The following is a 25,131-nucleotide window of genomic DNA, read 5'->3' as shown; positions in this document are numbered from 1 at the left end:
TCGAAATTATAGATGCTAACAACGATAAGATAATAACTTTGTGTTCAATCTAGCCTAAGAAAATAAATTTTTCGTGGTTTTCAAAGATCAGCGTGACCAGTGGGTGTTTCCTAAAGCTGTTCTTAAAGTTACGAACAACTTAAGAACGACTGGTGATCAGTTCTGATGTGCTATACTTATCAGAATTTCAATAATGCAGCACAAAACTGATCACCAGTCGTTCTTAAGTCGTTCGTAACTTTAGGAACAGCTTTATGAAACACCCCCAGATGAGACATTGAGGTCAGTGTAGCTTCTTGCTGCCCACCTGTGTGTGACTACCAGCAGGTGTGTGTCGGACGTCGTACTTGATGACGATATCGCCATTGATGCCGCGATGGGAGTAGAAGGCCTGGTCATAGACCGTGGGAAAGAATTGGAAACGCGATCGAGTGGGACCCTCCCGCGTGATTCCCGTGGCGAGGTTGACCGTCTGCGGACCGCGGGAGGTGTCCCCTTGGTACGATGCCGTCATCTCCTCGACGCGCTGCGGCTCCGTCACTAAGACATCGATGCCAAAATTATCCACGAGCTGTCAGGTGAAACAGAATTCGACCAGTAAGACAACTGCATCGTTTCTCTCTTCTGTAATGATCAATGACGTCACAATGCGTAACATTTGAATAACAAGACCAGGGCCCCATTTCATAAAACTTGTTGTCAATGACAATTTACGATTGTTGTTATAAGCTACTGAATTCCCTTTAAAATCTGATTGGCTGAGAGCAAATTCGTCATGAAAATGTGGCAGTTGTTACTGATGATAAGTTATGTGAAACGGGACCCAGATAAAACAGATATTGAAAGAAAGAAATTATTTACAATGGAGAGGGACGAAGATGTGCTATGGCTGATTTTTTTTTTTTTAAATAAGCCATATTACAAGATGGATATTGGTATAGCAGCAATGTCTTTTATGTTCTTTTCATCGTTGATAAAGCATGAAATGTTTTCTAAAATCAGTGAATATACAACATTCAACCAATTTCTTCTTCGTTCATTCATCTATTCATCCATATTATATCCAGTCATCCCTTCAATCATCCGTTCACAAGGTCATCCATCCACCCATCCATCCACACATTCATCTCTCCATTCGTGCTAGCCACCTGCTTACTTGGCGAGGTGACACGCTGATCCGCTGCTCGTACTGCCCGCGCACGCGCTTCAAGAGTTCGTCGTAGGTCAGGGCAAAGGTCACAGGTATGTTTGGTCTCACGCTCGGAACTCGCATCACGAAAGCATCCTTTGTCGGATCCCTAGAGTGCAGGAGGAATGAAACGTATGGATAAACATCGTACTATTTCAAAAGTAATACAGTCTCATAACATGACCATATGTCCGTTGTCATTAAAGGAAACCAAAGCCAAAATGCGATTGTGGATTAATAAGTGAAAGTATCAAATCTACATATAATTCAAAGTTGGAGGAAAATCTGACAATCCATTCAAACGCAGTGAATTATTAGATTTCGGTGCTGTCATCGCTGGATAAGGAGACTACTACAATTCATGAAGTCATGGACAGCAAATAATGAATATACAAAGAAATTGAAATTTTGTTAAATTCTCCTCATTTTTAAAAAATATAATTGTTGTCCATAATGACGTCATGAAGTGTAGTCGTCCCCTTACCAAAGGGTGACGGCACCGAAACTTTAAAAAATCACAAGTTTTGAACGGATTGTCCGATTTTCCTCAAACGTTCACTGATGAACTAGAATTTATCATGTTCTTCTAATATTGCTCCTTTCACTCGTTCGACATTTATTATATGCGTTTGGGTTTCTTTCAAAAAAGGGAGAGGCATTACGGCCAGAGTGGTACAATTAGGTCTATTAAGAACACGACGAATGAACCTGGGGTATGGTGCACTGCAGAAATCCAGAGTCTCAGGAAACATCGCCATGAAAAGCACCATCATTGAAACAAGATGCGAAGGTGGAAGAAGAAGAAAACGACGATGAAGAAAACGAAGGAGGAGATGAAGGAGGACGAGGAAGAGTAGAGGAAGAAGAAGAAGAAGAGAATGAAGGAATTTACCTACCTTCTTGCAAGCATAGCAAGAACCTGTCCACTCGTGCTGGTCGCAAAGACGTTCCGCCATCTGTCGTCGCGAATATTCTGAACTATACCGCGGTATATCTGGCCTCCAACGTTACTGGACAGAAACAATACAGGCAGCCATCACTTTATAGGTGACAATTTATGATCAAAAGAAGCAAGGAAACGATTATGGATCTGTTCCTGTGACATGTGCAGATAACCTTCACAAGAATTCTTTATCAACTAACGTTTGTCTTTCCTACACATGCTTTCAAACATTTTACATAGATATTTTGCTCAAACAAGATTGAAAGAATGAATATGATAATAATAACAATAATAATAATGATAACAATGGTAATAACAATAATAATAATGCTTATTACCATTATCCTTATCATTATTATTATCATTATCATCATCATCATCATCATTACCATTACTATAATTATTATTACTACAATGATATACATCAAACTTTTATTGCGTCAAATCCACTCTATAGAGTGGTCAAAGAGAAAAAGAGGAGACGCCTTGCAATGGCTCCTTAGTGGTTTAAGATTCCCTTATAGATTCTAAAGTCCCATGTTGTAAAGAATTATACATTTTCCACAGCAACTGATCCATCTGATAGAATTAAAAGTCCACTCAAACACTCACACATTAAAGTCGGATATGTAGGCTCCGCTAGGAACCTGCTGACTGAACTCGATGGGATGATTTCGGTTGTCCACGTTTTCATACTCGGCCTCGATCCTCGTTCTTGCGAGGCGCTCCGTTGTGTCCGATTCGACGTAGTATCTCCTTAAAATCACTGGATTTGCCTGATGATGAATTTTAGTAAACACCTTAAGAAAATCTTTTTCAATTCTTTGGTAATTACGGTAGGCTCAATTGTTAACAACAAATATATGTATTATTTACCACAACATTTTTTTTCACAAAATAAACAGTAACGAAGAAAAGAAGAATGTGTTTTTTGCGTAACGTTTACGAAATAAGTGCGACTATAGTAAAGTACTATGGAATACTATTCATGGAAATTTTGAGCAAAGGTGGGCGAAGACTACAAAATTTTGAATAGGCCTATCTATCAATCATCTAATACCATGTCGAAGTGACACCTCACAATAATACCAGAAACATTATGAATATTTAAAGCGTCTTGTCCCTCTCCTACACAGACCGAATTTCTGTCTGACTCGTCGAAATCTATCCGTACTTTTGCCATTTGTTTCACTGCCTAACTTAGACACAACTCTCTTCCTGTAGTTCATTAATTCTTTCTCGATGTATCATTGCCTGATAAAAACAAGACAAAACAAAACGCTGTAAAAGATTTGGAGGATTTCACATTATTCTGTGAACAAAACATATCTATCTTATAAATCTGTCTAATAAGTTAGCCATCTATTTATCTACCTATCTATTCGTGATATTTTTTCCTTCTTTTCCATTTTCTGAAGGTATATGTAACTCACAATGCCGTCTTGCCCGTCTTCCTCGTCAGGGGGATCCGTGGGCCTTATCGTGGTCGTGGCAGGGGCTTCCGTAGTTGTGGTCCTCCTGGTCGTTGTAGGCGCCTCTGTCGTCTGTATTTGCCTCAGTGGTAGGGCGCAGGCAGCACCGCCGATCCCAGCCGCCACTTCCCCAACCCGTCCGTAGAGCGGACCGTTGATCGTCCACTCAAAACCGCTCGGGCGTGTTTCAGTAATCCGTGATACGGTCACCGTACTGTCGCCTCCTGTTGACCCGGAAGTGCCCGTTGGCACGCGTGACAATACCATGTTCATCAAAGGCGTCAGGAGATTGTAGCGACGCCCGAGTTCACGAGCGCGCTGTGCGATAGCTCGCCGGTCCATAGGATCATCTGCCAAGCGATAACGATCGAAGAGCTCGCGCATTGTCAGGAATGCGTAGGTCCGTTCCACAAAGTTGGGCGGTACATTTTCGTCATTAAGAGATGGTGGATTCTGGTTGAAGAAAATACAACATGATATCGTAAAGTCGAGTTATTGAGTGATGTATGTGCGTTTATATTAAAAAAATTGTTATTACCATATCTAAAATAGCGTATTAAAAAAAATCAACAATTTTTGCACCCTAATTCAACAATATTGATTGCTTAACCTCTTGACTCCTCAAACTAATCTCCAATCTCCCCAATCAAATTGAAACTGCTGTTTAGAAAGCGTACGCACACTTTACACTACACTGATTTAAAAAAAAAAAGTTGTATTGTTGGGGACATAGTTGTCTTTCCTCCAATTGTTAACAACAAATACATGTATTATTTACCACAACATTTTTTTTTCACAAAATAAACAGTAACGAAGAAAAGAAGAAAGTGTTTTTTGCGGAACGCTTACGAAATAAGTGCGACTATAGTAAAGTACTATGGAATACTATCCCATGAACTACTGCTTAAATGGTCCTATCAGGTTTAGTTCCTAAGTTAGCTGTGTGCCCCGTTGTGAGCAGTTCCGAGTTTGAGCAGTAACTTTCCCATATTATGTTGTTTAGTTTGAAAGATGTTAGTCACCCATTCCCTGCGTATGTTTCAAATTAAACTTTAACTATGTACAAAGAACATGATAAGGACATTATTTTGTGCTTTAAAAGTTAAAAGTGGACATTGCCAGAGACTTTGACAAATAATTGATCACTGGTAGGAGAAAAAAGAAACAGAAGCGGGCGTATAGTGGTTATATATACTCGTATTATAATCCCATCTTCAGGAGTTGTGAAGTTTGACGTTCAACTATACTTTGCCGTAAAGACACAGCTAAATAACCTGCAGTCCTGTTGTCATGAGCGACAGCGCGAATCTTCGGTTGGACGGAAGCATCCCGACGATGTCGCGAAAAATGCGAAACGACGAAATGCGTTTCCGGTCTCTGGACAACTTTCGGGTGAGAGAACGGTATCGATGAAGAAAGCTCAGTGGTCTACAACTTGAGGTAGATAAATTAACTTATAGTTTGGATGTGTTAGGGAGTGAAGATGACTTTGGAGAGAGGCGTGAAGTCGCGTTGCTTAAAGGAGTAGACATTTTCGAGCACGATAAAAGTAAAAAGGAACTGAACGATATCGAGAGAGTAGACAGGGTTTTCTTTCTTTCTTTCTTGCTCTTTCTGGTAATGCGGACTTTGATCGTTTTGAGAACTTTCAACTTTGGACGCTCAGGCTGGAAAGGGGATTTCGTGTGTTTGTTTTTAAAATGTCCTGCCTCCTCAAAAGATATCTTATGTTCTTTTTCTTTTTGTTGGTTGATTGATACCAATATTGCTCAGTGCAACATACACAAAGCTTGGGATTTATTCTATTATACTTTCTTATACAGCTCAAAGAACAGCAGAGAGGGAAACAGACAATGGATTGAGAAGCGGAGCAATGCAGTAACGAAATTCTTTTCGAAATTGAAAATATTACTGAAATATGAAGAATAAAGTCTACAAATCTTTACGCTTATATACTATATAGATGGTACAAGGAGGAACAGATGAAAGAAAGAGAAGAAACTGCACCGGCTATGATGAAACAGCAAGAAGAAATAGGAGAAGAATTTGAAAGAGGAATTTAAAAACCAAAAGAATAAAGCAAATGAAAAGAATGGAATCTATGAGATGCGGAATAGTGATGGGCGTTTTCATTTGTTATGGGTTTTTTATATTCCTATGCTAGTACCTATATTCTTTCTTTATCTTTTTTGTTTGCTAAAATGTCGGCAGGCATTTGTTTTTACTAGGCGACACAGAATTCAAATATAGAAGTTGGCTCAAGGCAGAAAATTACAATATATAACATGTGCATAATATTCAGTGGTGATGTTCCAAAGACGTTTACTTCCCAACACATCAACACTTTGCCCAAATTGTGATTAAGATTAAGGGTTGGTACACTTCAAAGGATAGCTTTGTAGAAAGCTCCTAACCCTATCTCTTTGAATCTAGCGCTTTGTATCCAATGGAAAAGGCGCTCTAAAAATATTAACTATTCTTATTGCCATTCATATCATGTTTAAGATCCCGTGTAACCTAGAAATACTATTTCATGTTAAATAAAGTACTAATGTGATCTTTTGGCAACGTTTGACAGACCTTCAGTGGGGTTCAGAATAGCTACATACTGTTGCTGTCTTGATAAAATATCATCACGGTACTTGTCACTATAGCCATTCTACGCAGATGAAATCCCTTCTTTTTCAAAACAACGGCGGCTTCCATGATAGATGCAGATCATTTAAGGAGAAAAATGACATGCCCAAATCAGCCACTCGATAGCAGCAGCAGTAGCAGTAGCAACAACATTCCTTGAAATTTTAAGCTCAGATTCAAGCTATCGTGGATCTAAGTTAATGAACATCCCACATATAGTGTGGCCAACTCTGTTCATAAGAAGTAAGACAGACGCATTCTAGTAATTGCTAAAGGTGCAGTTTTCACAGACACAAAATTACAAAATCCAAAGGAAAACAGATTTGACATTAAACACGCAGAGTGCTCAATCTTCCATCTATTCGAGAGATAGACACTTGTGCTTGAGGCGTTGAAAAGGATGATAGCAAACTGAGACATCAGAGTGTGATAAAAAGGCAAAATAACAAGAAGTTTCGCCGCGTACAAAGGTGTGTAACTGATATCAATACGTACCTGAAGCATCTCTAACCTTCGAGCGTTCTTGTTAGATTTTTGTGTGCAAAATGAACGGTGCATAGTGAGTATGTGCAAAGAGTGCATTGCAGTGGATATCGGATCAAATTAAATCAAATCAAATAAAAAATATGAGAGATAATAATGATGAAAAGTGAATTATGATGGAAACAATGTCTGCAGCGCAGTATCATTATTATCAACACACTTATGAAGGCATTATGCTTATAGAACATTATACATTATGGCATTGTAAATGACTGATTGCTATTGTTAAGAACGAATCTGTTGCCCTCAATCCTATGACGTTGTTTTGGTTTCAAACCGTAACGGTAAAATACCAGATGATCACAGAATTGACACATTATTGCATTTCGCTTCATTTAGGCTTTTGCCATGAAACTGAAATGCCATGTAGGAACATAATTCCCTGTACTTTGTACCTATGTGTAAATAGGACAAGTTGACTAGAGACTAGGTTATGCGCTCACCTGTGTAGCGTCCATCACATCTTATACATTTATGGCACTCCACTCGAGGCAAAGTGCGATACTTCAATAATCTTGAAATTTGGGGATGCGGATGACCCCACCGGGGACACCATCACCAGGTGATTTCTGCCACGTTTTCGCAGATTCTAGCCACTACTTTTCAAGAAGAATTTAAGGATTGTGAACAATTAAGATATTGTTTTTTCGGGCCTAGGGGCCCCCGCATGAAGCATCACCCTCATTGTATAACTATGACTTTTTAACTCCAGTGATTAATTTTGCCAGGTTCGATCAAAATCTAAATACCAGTTTTTTAAAAACACGATGATAATGGTATTATGATACACAAGACAAAATAAAACTGACTCAAAAATAGACGACTCATGCTACTCGACTCAAATGAGCTTGAAATGGACTTAAACCCTCCAAAAAGTCAGTTAAGCTGTTTAATCACGTATCCACTTCCAACGGAATACGTGCCAGGTATTTGCGCCCAACCTTAACTAAGTCTTCAACTCAATATCTTCACAAAATGATTAGAAACGTTGGTCATTGGATACATACCCTTAGGTTCACGTCCTCCTGGAATGTGATAACCCCGTTGGCACCCACTGCCGTAATCTTGATGGGTAAGTATCGAAGGTCATCCGACGTCAGCTGACCAGTGATGGCCAACTCCGACCCGTTGAAGTAATTCGGAAAGGTCAGCGTGGAGACGGAATTCAGGTCTACCGCGTTGTTGAGGTACTCCACGACGATGTTGAAGAGCAAGGGTGTGGCAACTTCGTTGTAGACACCTGTCAAAATGGGAACGTGAAAATTGAATCGAGAGTAACAAAATTCGATTTTGAAGAGGTAGGTCAAATTTTTGTACGTTGGTTTGAACAGAATCCGAAAAGAATTCGTTTTAAGTACTTTGATAGGTACAGAAAGTCGTATTCCGTGGCTATGAAAGGTGCACGGTGATTTGGCTCAGTCGGGAGCGAGTCTGCCTCAAGATCAAACGGACTTGGTTCGATTCCCGAGTCTAATTGAGCAATATTTTGTGTAAACGTGTAGTCCTCTCTGGTAAGAAGAAAAACGCTCTGTCGCTCGGACTGGACATAAGGCCAAGTAAAAAAAGAAACCAGTTTCTCGTCCTCGCGCGCATCGATTTTGGCCGCCGCATCGATTTTTTTACTATTTACTATTTTCAAAATGGCGCTGAAAATACCAAGAAATTCATAATTCTCGTCCCAGCCCGCTCCCCGCCCGCATCAACTTTTTTGATATTTACTATTTTTTCGGCCGCCGAAAAAACAAAATCGACAATTCACCTACCAATCGTGATGTCTCATTTCTAATTACGCCTTGCGTCCTCTGCTTAGCTGGAGTACAGCTGTAGCTTCTGTACATAGTGCGTATGTAATAACGCACGCATTTCACACTGCGAGCTCGGCAAGAAAGAATGACCCACAAAGCAGTCGAACTGTAGTTGGATGGGCGCGGCGCGCGCGGGCCTGGGCTGTGATGTACAGCGCACTCGGTATCGTCGTGAACGCGAGAGCGGCAACATTTTTTGCGAACAATCGCTGATATTCCAAGCATATTTCGCGCATTGCTCGTATTTTTCCCCGTTTCTCATATTTTAAGCGGATGAATTGTATTGCACAAATGCTTGTGAGGATTGTATCGAGTTTGTATGTAACTATACATTTTCATGTCATTGTGACTATGTGCATGTGTGTGCAGTGTCGGAAGGTACGGTGCCAGTGCAGTGGCCGTGCTGGCCGCGTATACGTATGCGTGTCTGCAGCTGTCAGGGTCCCCATCCCCCTGATCTATCAGCCGTCTGCACGCACGCATGAACACATTCGAATGTGTAGAGGCCCAAACACTCTGCTCTGTAACGTTGCATCTGACGGCGATGTATTGTTCTATTTTGAAGAGAAAATGAATGCGCTTTTCCAGCAAATGTAGAATTATTAAAAAGGTGTATCTACAAAATAAATAACTTTTCCACGGACTCTGGTTTGTCTCGTATTTCTGCGGGATACTTTTCTTTACTATGTAAATTCACGGACACGGCCGTGAGTCGTATCACACTGATACAATCATTCATCATCCAAATGATGAGTGATTATCAAATGTCTTTTTAGAACATGAAGAAACATCTTTAAATGTTTAATGCTATAATGCCATATCAGTATCATTTTGACATCCATCTGCAATTGTACCAGCCAGTTTCTAGTTGAATGTGCTACAATTGTGCTGTGAAGAGATGCAGATACATACCATCTGTGTGGACACAAAAAGTCACAAACACCAATGATTCCATAAATAAAGCAGTGTTTTGAATATATCATGGAATTTATTTCAGTCGTACATTTGTTGATAGAATGTTTTATACCTGATTCAATTAATAGCACAATACATCAGAATTGCAAGTACACTGTCACTGGTATCAGAAATGCCATTAACACTAAATACCAGTATTAAGATGGTCATTTTCCCTTGACATAAACATCTGTAGTGTACGTAGTGGAAAGAAAAAGCAAATGTATTTTTGCATGCATGAAGTTTCATTTCAAGTATGGTACATATTATATCTATGCACAGAGTGCAGGCAAGACATACTTTTGGGACCTGGTCTCTCATAACACAGCTACCAGAGTGATATTTCATTTCATAAATTGGATATAGAAAATAGTATAGCCCTCTCTCGTTACCTTTCTCAGAATTACCGGACGAGAAACACATATTACTTTCATTTTGACAATCCTCGAAAAAAATAGTAAGATATCAAATAGTAAGGGCCTCCCTCATCGCCTTGCTCAAAAAACCCGGACGAGAAACTGCTTTCTTTTTTTACTTGGCCTAAAATGGAGGTTTCGTGTGAAAGAGAGTCACAACCCATGCGCGTGAAAGGTCCCACTTCATTCATTCATCGCAAAGAGCAGGGTGCATAATCCGGTGAAGTGGTCCCGCTTCACGGAATACAAGCCTATATACAGCAACTAAAAATTAGCCATCCAGCCATTTTCTCAGATGGAAAATGAAACAAACAAGAAACAAACCAAAATGCGATATCAATGGCAAAGAAATTCAACCATATCTAGCGGAGAGATAGTGGTACAAAAACCATGCATCATATTATTGTACGCACCCCGTAGCTGTCCGGCAGCAGAAGAATCCTCGTAGATTCTGCGAGCCATCCCACGGTTCTGCAGAGCCAGTCGGACCAGGAAGTTGTAGTTGACCAACCTGCCGAAGCCCAGGGTGACCAGCGAGCAGCGGTCATTGTTGGCTCGCTGGGCATTGCGCTCGATGGCGGACAAGCTGGTCACCCCTTCCGAGGGTTTGCCGTCGGTGAGGAGAAAGAGGATGCATACCATCGGGTTGTGGGTGCTGGAGTTCATCGAGCCAGTGGTCTCCAGGAGTCGAAACCCATCCAAGAGGGCGTCGTTCAGGTTGGTTCCTGGATTTGTATTGATTTGTTTTGTGTGTGTGCGTGTGGGGGGATGGATGACAATAAAATACACAGGACTGATTATTACTTCATCGATCAAGTGGCCTATTCTGAGGCATAGAGGAACATGATACTACAGCGAGTTACATGCATATTAAAGGTGAACAATCAATGGTGAAGACAGTAAGGAAGAGAAAGAAATGTAGCCCCCATATACCTATTTAACTAAAACGGGTATGACGAGATTCTTCTAAATGTTTTCATTGACTCTCCTTATCCAATCAGCAGGGCAAGAGAGAGAAATAAAAGCTTTTCTCCAAGTGTTGAGATAGTTCTTTGGACTGTTAATTGTTTGGTATTGTAAGAGAGGAGTATTCTGAATGTCATCTAAGCGTGCACTCCTGGAAGTACAATCCACCAACGAGCTTTGTCTGTGTCTATTGCCCTACAATACGTAAGGACAAGGTTAAAGCGGTTAGAGACCAGTGGAGCAATATATTCTCTTGTCATGCTGTCCACTGTGAAGAAAGCCACAGACACTCTGTTTAAATCATAAAATGACGATCCTGAGGGTGAGAGTGTCGAATACATAAAACGTTATAAGTTAAGAGCTGCAGTACGACGGGATGATCACATCAACACCATCCATTTATTTTAAGTATTATTATAGTCATCTTAAAAATGGGAGCGGGTTTCCACTCTCATACCCATTAAAATATCGTTTTCGCTATCCAATCTTAGTTTTTACCCCTCTTAATCTTGAATCTCTTGATGTACTCTTTGGCGTTTGCGACGTTGTGTGGGTTGACTTGCACCATCCGGTCACGTTGCCAATCCTTGTACACGTAGTCGGAGAAGGGTAGGATGTTGAAGAAATCCCTGTCACTCATCTCGTCCAGAATGGTGTTCATCGCTTCTTTGGTTTGCCTTATCTTATTGCCGTACATCGAGGCGCTAAAGTCGAGAACAAACACCACTCTTTTGTTGACGGCGTCGAAGGTCACAGGGGCGAAGCGGTGCACGAAGTTGACTCCTTCGGTCTACAGAAGGCAAATTTGTATCGTAAAGAGGAGATCTGCATCGTAACATCAAGGGTGAATAACACTTCTAAACCAATAGATACAGTGCCTTTTGATAGCCTGTAGAAAGCAAATTTATCATTTACACGCAAATGTATAATCATCAGCCGTCCAATTTGCACCGTTTAGTATCATGATGGTGTGTATGTGAGGGTGAAGTTTATAAGAACTTTTAGACAGGTCCTTTTATCATTTTTCATGGTGACATGACATTTGCTTCTGCGATAGTTGCTCTGGTCTTATTTTCTCCACGGACTTAGGGTTAGGGTTGTGATGGGGTTTTAGGTTCAGTTTGATGTGAGGATTAGGATTAGATTTCAGGGTTATGTTTGTGGGAAGAATTGATGTTTGGCTTAGCGTATAGATAGATAGATACCAAAGAAAGGAAACCTTCAACTGTGCAGCAACTACAGAACAATCAGCCTCATCAGCCACGCCAGCAAAGTGATGTTGAAGGTCCTCCTCAACAGACTGAAACCACAGGCTGAAGAAATCATAGCCGAGGAGCAAGCAGGATTCCGCAGCAAAAGAAGCACCACAGAACAGATTTTCAATCTACGAGTTCTATGCGAGAAATACTCACAACATCAACAAGACATCTTCCATGTGTTCATAGACTTCAAAAAGGCATTTGACAGAGTATGGCACGACGCACTGTGGGCCACCATGAAGAGATATAACATGGGAAAAAAGCTGATCATGACCATCCAGCAACTGTATTCGAAAGCAACCAGTGCAGTACTCGTACAAGACCATATTGGGGAATGGTTTCAGACAACAGTGGGTGTGAGACAGGGCTGCTTGCTGTCACCCACGCTCTTCAACATTTTCCTTGAGAGGATCATGACGGAAGCCCTTCTTGACCACCAGGGCACAGTCAGCATCGGAGGAAGGACCATCACAAACCTCCGTTTTGCAGATGACATCGATGGCCTCGCCGGAACAGAGGAAGAGCTTGGAAAACTGGTGAAACGCTTTGATGACACATCTTCAAAGTTTGGCATGGAAATCAACGCTGAGAAAACGAACCTGATGACCAACACCAGTCAACCTCTAACAAACAAAATCACAGTGAACGGACAGGAGCTCGAAGCGATGAGCCAGTTCAAATACCTGGGAGCCATCATGAATGAGAAGGGTTCACACACTGAAGTCATTTCAAGAGCCGCACAGTCAGCAAAAGCAATGACCAAACTCAAGCCAGTGTGGAAAGACAAGAAGATCAGTCTGAAGACCAAACTTACACTACTGCGCACTCTGGTCACATCAATCTTCCTGTACGCATGTGAGTCCTGGACATTAACAGCGGACCTGCAGAGGAGGATCCAAGCAGTGGAGATGAGATGTTACAGGAGAATTCTCGGCATCTCTTACAAAGATCATGTCACAAATGAATCAGTGCTGAAAACCATCAGGCAAACCATTGACCACTACGAAGACCTCCTCACGATCGTCAAGAAGAAGAAACTAAAGTGGTATGGCCACGTCACACGATCAGACGGCCTCTCAAAGATCATACTGCAGGGCACAGTCCCGGGGGGAAGAAGAAGAGGCAGACAGAAGAAGAAATGGGCTGACAACATCGCAGAATGGACTGGAAAACCTTTTGCAGAGTCCCAGGCATTGGCCCAAGATAGACAAAGATGGAGGAGACTGGTGTCCACGTCATTGCAGCGCCCCCACGACCACGCCCGGTCAAGGGACCGGTAAGACGGTAAGATAGATATTTCATGGGGGCAACTGTCGAAGGAGCAAAATAATGTCAGGGAACATTTTTCCTACCTGCACCTCGCCGACGCCCGGTCGATGAGCGATGTCGTACCGGATGATGAAGTCTCCATAGATACCTTCAGAGTCTCCTCGGTTCTCGTACTCGTTCTGCTTCCGCTCAGTCGGACGGTAATCGAGGCGCACCTTTGTCGATCCGATCGCACGCAGTTGGTCGTCGAGATCGTACACCTTCCCTCTAGTGCTGGCAGCGGCTTATTTCATCGAAAAGAAAACATATAGATACCTTGTAATTATGTTTTCCTTTAATTTTGCCTAATATTGCAAATGTTCATCGGATTTATTTTTTCCCCTCTCACTTCCTGGCTCTCTTTTCCATTGACATGCTTCGGGAGAATGTTCTGCAACATCTTTTTAATCAATGATCCCATTGCTTGAAAAGAATACGTATTATTTAATTCATATACAATCGACCTGTTTGCTAAAATGGGCATCATTTGAAGGAAAAATACTCCAAAGACAACGTGTGTATACTTTCAGGAGCATTTCTTTGAAGAGTATTTTGCATATGATTATGATAATGATTACATTTGGTAACATTATACAGTTCTATGAATAACTGTGGAAAAACGAAATAAATTTGAACTGAACTGAATTGAATTTAACTGACTGATAGATAATCCGTTACTGAATGCATGAATGATTATGCTTGATACGAGGTGACGAATTAAGACTTACCCGAACAGAAGTTAGAAACTATTTCACTATCCCATTTGGGAACATTATCTGCATCATGCCCTTGATTTCTTTAGAATTTGAATAATGATTATTGTAATCGTCGTCCAATTGATCAAGATGACAAGATAATTGGTCTAAGTAAGTCATTTTGGCATTATGTAGTGGCTAAGTATGTTTTTATGACCTTAATCGTATCCGTTTCTATCATCAATAGTTTGATATTAAGATTCCATGCGTAAGATTAATTCAATACCTACTCGATAGCGCGAGTTCAGCCATACTGTAGGGAAGAAGAGTCGATACCGATTCCGTGTAGGATCGTGTATCGATACCAGCTTCCGCTCGCACGATCCCTTGCGGCTCAGTCACGGCAGCGAAGATTCGGAAGTCGTACACGCTCTTTCAAGATAGAGAGAACACGAACAGATGTGATGTTAAAGGGACTGTACAGTTCTGGTTGAGGTGAGGAATTAGCTTTTAATATTTTGCGAGATATTCAGAAACCACGCTATGAGATGTCAAAGAGCATGCAATTCTAAGGGGAATCAAAGGTTTATTTGATGAAAATCGGTTTTGAAGTGGTTGAGATATCCAAAAACAAAGTGAAACAAAGAGATCCTAACAAAAGGCCTGTCGCCTTTTATCTGTTTATTATCATCACTTTTTTTGGATATCCGGCCATTTGAAAACCAATTTTCATCAAATAAACGTTGAATCCTCCTTAAAATTACATGCTGAGGTTTCTCATTATCTCACTTCGGAATGTTATAAACCTGAATCCTCACCTCAACCAGTACTGTACAGTCCCCTAAGGCTTCGGTGAAAGAGACATAATCCATGATGGAAACGGCACTGCGAGATCCTGTCATTTACGATGAAAGTATAATTATGTGCCCCTCATCAAGTAAGTTTCTTTTTTTACGACCGCGAAAGCCCTACACTGTTATCCTTTATACTATCTCTTTTTCTTCTTCTTCTTTTTTCTTCTTCTTCTTCTTCTTCTTTCTCCTCCTCCTGTTTGTCTTCTCGTTCAACTTCGTTCAACAATATGATGTCGATGAATCTAACAGTGCCATGATTGCTGTGTCCTACTAGGGAGTTGTTTTTTTTCTGTCCCACCTCCCTGGTCCTACAGGTACCTTTTTCAGACTGTCTGTGGCTCATACGGTTAAAGTTACACTTCCTTATCATCTCCGTTTGTGCATGTCTCGTCACTAATTTTGCACTGTTGTTATCAAGTATATTGCTTCATGTCAACGAATACTTTTACACGTTACACACTTTACATGTCTTCAACGACAATAGAAGTGAAGTGGGTGGAAGTTTTTGATTCTTTTCTTTTACAGTAGGTCTATGATCTCTGACACCTTAAACGATCGTTAGAGGCCAATTCAATTCTAACAGATAGATAGTCAGATGGATGGAAAGATAGATAGGTAAATAGAGAGAAAGAAAGGTAGATAGATAGATAGGTATACAGAAAGATAGACAGACAGATAGATAGGCAAATAGACAAAAAGAAAGATTGAGGGCAGGGATTAAAATAGTTGTGTGTACCAAGAAAGAGATCATAACGAGTACCGAAGTTAATGCACACCAAAATGAGAGTATCAAGGTAAACAAACATATAACAAGAAAGATATAGCTATAGTATACAAACGTACGCATGTATGTATGAATGTACGTATGTCTGTATGTATCAGAGTATGCATATCTAATGTATACATGTATTATGTACATTGTATGTAAATTTATAATGAAAGTCATTTATATCGTTGTCACGTGTATGATCTGACTGTTAACGCACCTGCTCGGGTCGTATGCTAATGCGCTGGGTATACCAACCGCCCTGTCGCTCCAAAAGTTCTTGGTACTGGACAAGAATCTGTACGTTTCCACGTGGAATAGTGTTGACAGTCACTGTGAACAGGTTCCGCGTTTCTTGCCCCCTTAAAGACAGAAATGAATTCAACAATGATGGTACAATTAAAGGGAAAATCTCCTCTCTTTGTGGTATTTTACTGTCGCTTTGAAATGAATAGATCCAAACATCATGAACATATAAAAAAGTGAAATTTGAGGCCAATATTCGACAAAAGTTTTAAAAGTTGTGAAAGCTTTCACGTGGTGATATTAGACCAATCACGGTGTGCAAATGAGATAACTTGGTGTTGACATCACCTGATATCGTGACACCTTTATTGGTTTAAACACATTTCATTTTCCGGCATGGATGAAGGATAAGTTATCAACGTAAAATCCTTTTCAAGTCGCCATTGTAAAATCATTACAACTCAAAAAAAAAAGAAGAAGAAACACTCAGCAACATTGATGCGAATGGATATGAATTACTAGAGTAATATCTAATCATTCAGTGATGAAAAGTAGTTACAAGTTTGTTTGTCAAACCAGTGGGGGCTGAATCATGACGTAATCATCTTCATGACATTGCATCTCATTAAATTTGCGTGGGCGTTAAGTTTTGATTAGTTCCCCAGAACAAAATAAAACAAAAATTCTGGGGTAAAACCATTTTTAAGCATAATGAAATAAAAACAAGTAAACAAACAAACAAACAAACAAAAATGGAATAGTAGAAACATAACGGATTGCTAATGTTTTATGTGTTTGTTTGCTTGTTTGTGCTTGTCATCAATTCTCTTAGCTTTCCCTTTTTAAGTGGGGGTCCCCTTTTCAAGGTTTCAAACTCACCCTGTTGTGTATTCCATCATGTCGATACTCGATATAGAAATATCGGACGGCTGCGATAGATCGCTGACGATACATCGATCGATGGCAAAACCTTGATATCGAACCCCATCGACAGTCCTAAAAAGGAAAGAAGACATCATTTGTATCCATTCGTTTCTTTCAATGCCTAATATGTATTACTTCTTAGGGTATAACACCGATTCTTTTTCAAGTGAGTTTACTTTACTAAGAGTAAAGTTTGTTAACTTTGATAGATAAGGGCATTCACCTATTATACTGAAAGAAAAGAGAAACTTCTCAACAATATAAGTTGATAAATGTATACTTTGTCTTATGTATCACTCTACGTTTGATGGAAATAAAGTATGATTGAATTGAAATTGGAAACCTTTGTCAGTTTTTTTTCACTTTGCAATAATGTGATACACGGACTCCTTCAATCTCAACATCATCAGGTCCGCAAGTTTTTTGGTTTTTTTTATAGCAGATTAATCCCCTTAGAGATTTAGCTATTTATTTAGTCAACACTCACGAACTAAAATAGACAACCTTTTTGAATTGAATAGTTATAATGAATCATTCCTGTAAACGACTGGTATTATTGTTGTATAAAATTTCCCCTAACACACACACGCACACGCACACGCACATACACATACACACCTAGGGGCGGATCCTGGAATTCTGTAACGGGGGCGCAACTAATCTTTGTGGTGCCACTTCCGGCTTTCATTTCATTTTTTTTTTCTTTTTATTTCTTTTGTTTTTAATTGCTGGGTTTTTTTTGTTTTGTTTTGTTTTGTTTTGTTTTTTTGATCTGCCACTGCACACAATGCTTACATGGCAAAGTCGGATATGTAAGAGTTGAGAGGCAAGAGAAGATCGAAGGAGAGCTTTTGCGTCACTCCGGCCGGGTTCCGGATGTACGCCCTGATGGTCGTACTGGCGAATCGAACCGCGATTCGTGTTTCGGCGTGAAATCGGACCATTTCCGGAGGGACGGGTGTCTGCAGATGTAGGACAAAAGATGAAAGCCACCGTAAAACTTCGATGACTCTAAGGTTACTAGGGTGGCTAAAGCTATAGTTATGAAAACTGTGATATTAATCTACGGCTGTCATTATGCCTAAGATGGACCTCTTCAGGTGACTTATTAACGAGCGGCTGCCATCAAAGGCGCGAAAAAGTTCTTTAAAGATGACTGTCAAAACAGGGGGTTGCCAATGTAACAACCCCCTGGAAAGGTTACTGTGAATGCTATTACAATACCTTGGGTTGTTTTACTTTTCTTCTTACGTTGCTTACCACTACCACCAGTTTGCTACTATAAAAAGAACTACTGCTACAACTACAATTTGTCCTCGTCGCGTCCTCCTGCTATTACTGACGCTACTTACTTCTTACTTCGTGGACACTTCAGAACTCTTGCAGCAACAACCAATACTCAACCACAGTGCTACCACTAGTATAGACACCACTGCAGCCACTGACAACTAACAGTTCGTTTCCTCCCACTGCTGCTACTGCCAATTTTGTTTCGGAAAGTAATCTTAAGCTACTATGAAGTGTTTCTAAAAAAGACGTGATTTTTTGAAGCAGCCTTTTTGAAGGCACGCATATCTTTTATTATTCCCCCTCGAAGAAAAAGAATGCTTTTTCTTAATAATCTTGGTCAATGAGTGCTACTTTCAAAGTTATCATACTGTAACAATTTGTTGGTGTCTTTTTTTTTAACATTTACCAGCAGGTTTGCCACCACAGTTGTATTTCATTTCTTGTTTTCAATTCATTTTAGTTTAATTCAGACTTTATTTTCATTTTTTTTTCAACAGTATATACAAAGTAATGTCTGAAATTGGACCTGCATTTGAATGATACACAAGAAGAAAAGAATAACATTATGTTCATTTCTATGATCATACAAAAAAAGGCAAATATACAGATACATTTATATGATCGAAAGAGACTATATGCTTCCATTATGCGGGTATCTCAGATATCTTTTGGGGAATGATGATCAGATTCGATAAATATGCCTAAAAATGAACAAACAAATACAGAATTTAAAAGTTTATTACAAAGTTTATTACCTCAGGAACTTTTGGCCCATATTGTTCGCAACTTCTCATTTAATACTCACCAACTCCACCGCTTGTCTGCGAACGCGATTGATGAAGTCTCGCTGGAAAAACAATGTGTGATATAAAAGAGAAAATTTTGCAGAGTAGAAAAATATCAATCTTTGAAATAAGACAGGAAGCTATTGATCCTAGACGTTAACATTGCAATTCCACATCACATCGAAGTTGACTTTGATATACATTACCAAAAAATAACTCACAAAAATGATGGGGGAAGATTTTAGCTTTTTCAAGATCGGACATAAAGAGGAACTTTAAGGCTTCACGTGTTCCATTTACGATATCAAGCAAACCTACAAATATTTGGAATACTATTCATCTATTCATCTCGTGTCCCTGTCATGAGAGGACCATTTCAACAAGCTTACTCTGTCATCTGCATCTAACTGGACGTACGGGTATCCATAGCAACCAAGCCGAAGTGAAGTGCTGACAGCGTGGGCCAGGTGAGTTTTAGGGCTGGCTCAATGTCAAGGATTAAATGGCAAATTTGACCGTCGTACAGATATGCGGACAGACATTGAGACTACCAGCAAATGCGGTGCTTATCTTACTTCACTTCCAAACTTTATTTGACGAGCTATTTTTCGAAAACTTTTTTTTTTCATACTTACCACAATGTCCTAACCTGCCTTTCTCGCCTTGTGGCTCTCGCGGAAAAATAGCCGAAGTGAACGTATGAAAGTTAACTAAACATAATAGATGAAACAATTGATCAAAGAGATAAAGCTTTTTTATTGCACTTGACGGGACATTCTTTCAAATCGAATTCATAACTTACCTTTTGAATTAATTCCATGTTTTTGCACCCCTGCACTAGAGTGTATACAACGTGGATGAGTGGAAAATGTTTCAACGAGTCTTACAAGAATGTTGAGTGCGAAAACCATCCACATAATGTCATTACAAGAACATCCCAACTCGAACCACGTAATAGAGTTAGTACTTGAAGGTTATGAAATTTTCATATCAACCTAAAACATCGTAATATTTAAGGTATTTCAGATGACACCAAAGAGGATCACCTATAATAAGGGACAAAAACTTTGGACTGTCTTTTATTTACATGAGATATAAAGACAGCTGTCGGAACACGGTGACTGATGAACAAGAAGTATAGGCATAAGTTCTTCAAGTGTTTGAAAGACCCAAAAATCGTCTCGAAGTGAAGAAAGTCAATAATATTGATCTCTTTACAAAAGCCGATATTCAAAGAGAAGGACTGGAAACCGCATGATACTGCATTATGTGTAACACATAATTCAAGTTTTTACCTAAAAACGCTATGTTATTATAATCACATATGAATATAAAAACATACATATAAAAATGATTTTCTGTTACACAGACCGAAATGACATTCCTGGGGTAAAAAAAAATAAGATAATCGGGAATTGACACACTATTTACAAGTTTTGAAAATACAAAGTATATACTACTAATTAAAGTAGTCAAGAAAAGAAATAATGCCGGCAACAATGAACAATGCCTTGATACTTGTTGTTGTTGTTGTTGTTGTGGCTTTTAGTTTGTAACATGTACTTCTTCACTGTGTACTTTGTATTTATATGCATCGCCTATTGTACGATACAAATAAAATGATTGAATTGATTTACCATTGAACTGCCATTAAGGAAACGCTTTCGAAATCAAGATACGCCTGGAAATGGGTTGCCTCAGAAGTTTGTCTTTGTTTTTTAATACCTGTGAAAAATCTTCATAAAGTGATTGAAGAAATTAGTACTAGTATACTATCATGAACTCATGCGGTTCAATCAAAATCTTGTACTTTTTTTTTGTCTGTCCATAGTTAGAATATGGAAATGTCGTCTTCTACCTATGGTGCCCCCATACACCACTGTCGCTTGCCACTATTTACTCTCTCGCATTGCTGGGTAACAATTTTCACACCAAAGTCGAGAGGAATTTGGTGGCCGAAACACTTAGTCCAAATAAAAGAGTCAGTGGCCCGGAGTCTAATAAAAAAGACTCATGGTTAGTTTTCCAGCCAGCTTCCCACATTCCATGCGATAGGTGATCGATTTATCCAATCACGAATGAAGACCAAAGAAAGATTTTGACTTGATTTGATTTTATTGGTTTCTGGGTTATCATTGTAGGCCTACCTGTACACACAATCCAGTCATGGTTAAGTTCTATGATGTATATACACATACATTGCTTACACAAAGCAATTTCGTCTCCATTAGATTTACAATTTATTGTTTGTTTGTTTGCTTGTTTGTTTGATTCTATTTTCTTTGACATAATGTCATACATAAATCAAATTTCTTTTGAGAAACAGACCCATAACGGAAAAACGGTCAGGGGAAAGGTCTGGGGTAATTGTCAGGAGATAATTGCCCTAAACCCATAAATCATGTAGGTCCATAATTATATAAAACACAATGTTGTATGACAAACTTGTATACGCGGTTCAACAAATAATGGAGAAATGCTACATCTTAAGCGTATGTATGTATGTATGTTTGTTTGTATCCATCGAGCGATCGATCAAGAGAAATAGAGAGAGAAAAAAATAAACAATACGTGGATGTGTGGAAGTATCATTGCAATGAGTTGAGAATCAGAACCCTTGACTTTTTATTTATTCATACATGCGTGGAATCTGGTTAATATTTGATTTTGTCCCTTCTAAGGAGTACGATCCTTGTATAGCACATATCCCATTCTCGTTGAAAGTTTGGGCACTCCAAAGCCCCTTGATCTTTATTCGTCACCCCACCAATCGCCCCATAGCCTACCCGTCCCAAATCCTTCCTAGACGCCTCCTCCCCTCCTCCCCTCCCCAGTGGAGTGTGTACTGCTATACTCCAGCATAGCTGACGCTTCGCACTCCGGGGTGAGAGATCGCGCCACAAGGTGTGTACCTTCCCACGCCCCCGTCTTTGTTAGCCCGCCACGGCCGGGGTGTCTCCGCGAGAAGGCGACTCTGAAAGTCAGGGCAGTGGTGGTGGGGTTGGTGGTGACAACAATAATAAGCCCCATTCAAAAAAGGAAAGAAAAAAATACACGCCAACGCACCCACCCGTAGACGTCCATAAGCGTGCACAGTCACATGAAATAAGTACATGTACACAGCCTTGCAACATGACAATTTAAAGGGATCGTACAGTTTTGGTTGAGACCTAATTTCAGGTTTCTAACATTTTTGGTGAGATAATGAGAAACCTCTTATGAAATATGAAAGAGCATGTAATTCTATGATGAATTCAACGTTTATTTGATGAAAATTGGTTTTGAAATGGCTGAGATATCCAAAAAAGAGTGATTCTAATAAAGTGTGGGACCCACACTTTATTACGATCGTTTTGTTTTCCTTTTTTTTTTTGGATGTTTCAGTAATTCCAAACCCGATTTTCATCAAATAAACTTTGAATTCCTCTTAAGATGGTATGTTCTGTACTATATCATAAGTGTTTTCTTGGTATCTCACAAAAAAGTTAAAAGCCCAATTCTCATCTCCACCAATACTGTACCATCCCTTTAAAGTTAAAAAGTCTCTGTCATTCGCGTTTACACACTCAAACACACATACACACATTATACATGTGTATAATACATTATACAAATAATGAAATAGTCGGGAACTGTAACACGTGTGTACACTAAGTAGCTTGTGTTTGTACCATTTTCAATGCCTAATCTATTTCATGTGCAAAAAAAAGAGAAAAAGTACGTCATAGTATTATATCTCAAGCTTTCATCCGAACAGGGATACTCACTAGGAAGATCACGAGTAATATGTTCAATGCCTTGATAATTTACGTCTTCCTTCCACTGGTAGAAAAGATAAATTATTAGGGTAGCAAATTTACCCATAATCATTATTTTCTAAAATTAACAAGTCTTCTGCTCAATAAGACGAGGCAGATTTCTCGGTTAAAAATTAATTATTAATATTTAACGTCACGAAAAAACGGAACTATGGTCCGGGAAACCGGTGAGTATACATTCCTAACCGAATGTCAAAATATTATAAGACTATAGGATTGGAGAAATACTGCCAAATAAATGATAAATACACCAAACGATTAAACCAGGTAAAAAGAATGGAACCATGCCCTCTGCCCAATACGTGTTTCTTCACTAGCATCATGTTATGTCATATATATGCTAATATAATTGTTCATATCCTTGTGACTGCGTGTACGTATTGCAACAACAAAATTCATTATTGAGAAAAAAAACACACATTAGAATTGTATTTCAATGTAACCAGAAACAACATAAATAACATCCCCCCCCCCCCCATCACCGCCGCCACTGCCACGAAATCACAGCAACACATGAAAGCGACAATAGCAACAGCTACGACAATTTACAGCAACAACTGAAACAAACGGGGGAAAACGACAGCGGGAAGAAATAGTGGCAGTACATACAGTTACACGTATAAACTATAACAATACAACGTGTCATGACCCTTCTCCTCGTTAAGACCAGGGAGGTAGGAAGAGACTCATAACGTTTGCCAAGAAATTCTTACTGCTGTAGACGACGGTTTCTGATGCTCAGCTATTGCGACCCATCTTTTTCTTGTCGTCGGGCCAGACGACGCCCCGCACTGCACGACCAGGAGAGCCAAGATAAATCCAAACAATCGAATCCCTGAGAAAATGTCCAGGTATCCCATCGTAGCACTCGGAACGCCAGAACTCACTTTACTTTAAAAAGAATAAAAAGGTTCCTCATGAAATGACGAAAAGTAGAGAAACGAACTGCGTCACAACGTGGACGAGGAACAGTGAAATCATCGGTTATGCTTCTTCGACCCGCAGTGAAGATGACAGACCATCATTGTTATGATTGTTGTCATAAAGTTCAGAGCCAAAGATGGAAATGAGGCACGTTTCTCCATCTGACAACTGAATTGACTCTTGACCTACAGAACTCCTCATCCCCCCCCCCCGCCATATTGTTCCCTCTATGTTCTCGAGACTCCAAGGAAAACAAGCAGTAGGTGCGATGTTATACACCCATTCAAGGAACAGCGTAGCCTTTTGTCAAGGCCCTCTCGCTGTTTGATTGCTATAACGGAAGGGCGAAGGGAGACCAGCCGAGCGCGAGAGAGCAAACCCAACTCTGCTGGGCTCTCTTTACCATACATCGAGAGGGCCTTGACAAAAGGTTAGGTACGAGGGCGATCAGTTTCTATCTCTCAGCGTCTGTCTGGATGTCTCTTTCTCTCTCCCTCTTTCGCTTTTGTTGCTACTTTTCATCGGCCTCCTACAGCTCCTCTGCCTGTCTCTTTTGTGTGAAAGATATTAGACCGTCGATCGGATATTTTCATTCATGTTGGTTTTTCTCACTCTATACTTAAGAAATGTCAATGTTGACACCGCTTACTCAAATCAAATGTTCTCTTCCGTTAAAGGAGAAATTCAGTCCAAATATAAATTAGTCTGACAAAAAAACAGAGTAAAATCAACGGTAAGAATCTGACTTAAATCGGATAAAAAATAAGGAAGTTATGACATTTTGAAGTTTTGCTAATGTCTGCAAAACAGTTCTTGTACAGTGGATATGAATATGCAAATGAGTGAGCTAGCCATACCATACCCTCACAAATTTCCATTGATCGTGTACAAAACAAAAATGTTTCTGTCATTGAAGTCTGTAACATGAAATTATTCCTGGTTGAATAACTTCAGAGTATTGATTAGTTAGATATACACGAGGATTTGAGCCTCGGGCATAATTGCATCTGAATGAAAAACCGGAAATTTCAAAATTTTATGAACAAAATATATGGTAAGTTGTGATGGAATGACATGTTCTTTTTGCCATTTGCATATTCATATTGACTGTTCAAGAACTGTTTTCCCCCTAAATAGCGAAACTTCGAAATGTCATAACTTCCTTATTTGTCATCCGATATCTATCAGAATTATACCGTTGAACTCGTAATATTTTACTCTTTCTTATCAGACTAACTTGTAATTGGACTGGATTTCCCTTTAAGGATGGTATGATATTGGTTGAGGTGAGGGTCCAGTTTTTTCTGTGCGTGTGTTTGTGTGTGTGTGTGTGTGTG

General features: G+C 39.7%; 1 protein-coding gene across 1 annotated transcript in view; it reads right to left on the bottom strand.

The window, feature by feature from the left end:
* The window catches only part of LOC139742949 (uncharacterized), a 40,469-nt gene extending 16,588 nt beyond the window's left edge, over positions 1-23,881 (bottom strand). The window contains exons 1-15 of the mRNA XM_071653456.1: positions 23,584-23,881; positions 19,073-19,114; positions 17,773-17,939; positions 16,933-17,049; positions 16,028-16,169; positions 14,478-14,619; positions 13,537-13,736; positions 11,424-11,715; positions 10,373-10,684; positions 7,792-8,024; positions 3,566-4,057; positions 2,745-2,908; positions 2,086-2,199; positions 1,157-1,298; positions 308-571 (exon numbers count right to left, since the gene is read on the bottom strand). Coding sequence (XP_071509557.1) covers positions 308-571; positions 1,157-1,298; positions 2,086-2,199; positions 2,745-2,908; positions 3,566-4,057; positions 7,792-8,024; positions 10,373-10,684; positions 11,424-11,715; positions 13,537-13,736; positions 14,478-14,619; positions 16,028-16,169; positions 16,933-17,049; positions 17,773-17,939; positions 19,073-19,114; positions 23,584-23,730 — 2,970 coding nt within the window. The 5' untranslated portion in view covers positions 23,731-23,881. The remainder of the gene's footprint in view (positions 1-307; positions 572-1,156; positions 1,299-2,085; positions 2,200-2,744; positions 2,909-3,565; positions 4,058-7,791; positions 8,025-10,372; positions 10,685-11,423; positions 11,716-13,536; positions 13,737-14,477; positions 14,620-16,027; positions 16,170-16,932; positions 17,050-17,772; positions 17,940-19,072; positions 19,115-23,583) is intronic.
* Between the last annotated feature and the right edge of the window lie 1,250 nt (positions 23,882-25,131).

The sequence above is a fragment of the Diadema antillarum genome, unplaced genomic scaffold (genome assembly GCF_040938485.1).
Source record: "Diadema antillarum isolate AM-2024a unplaced genomic scaffold, OU_Dant_1.0 seq00001039_RagTag, whole genome shotgun sequence".
In the NCBI taxonomy this organism is placed as follows: Eukaryota; Metazoa; Echinodermata; class Echinoidea; order Diadematoida; family Diadematidae; genus Diadema; species Diadema antillarum.
This window is presented reverse-complemented; position numbering and strand designations above follow the sequence as displayed.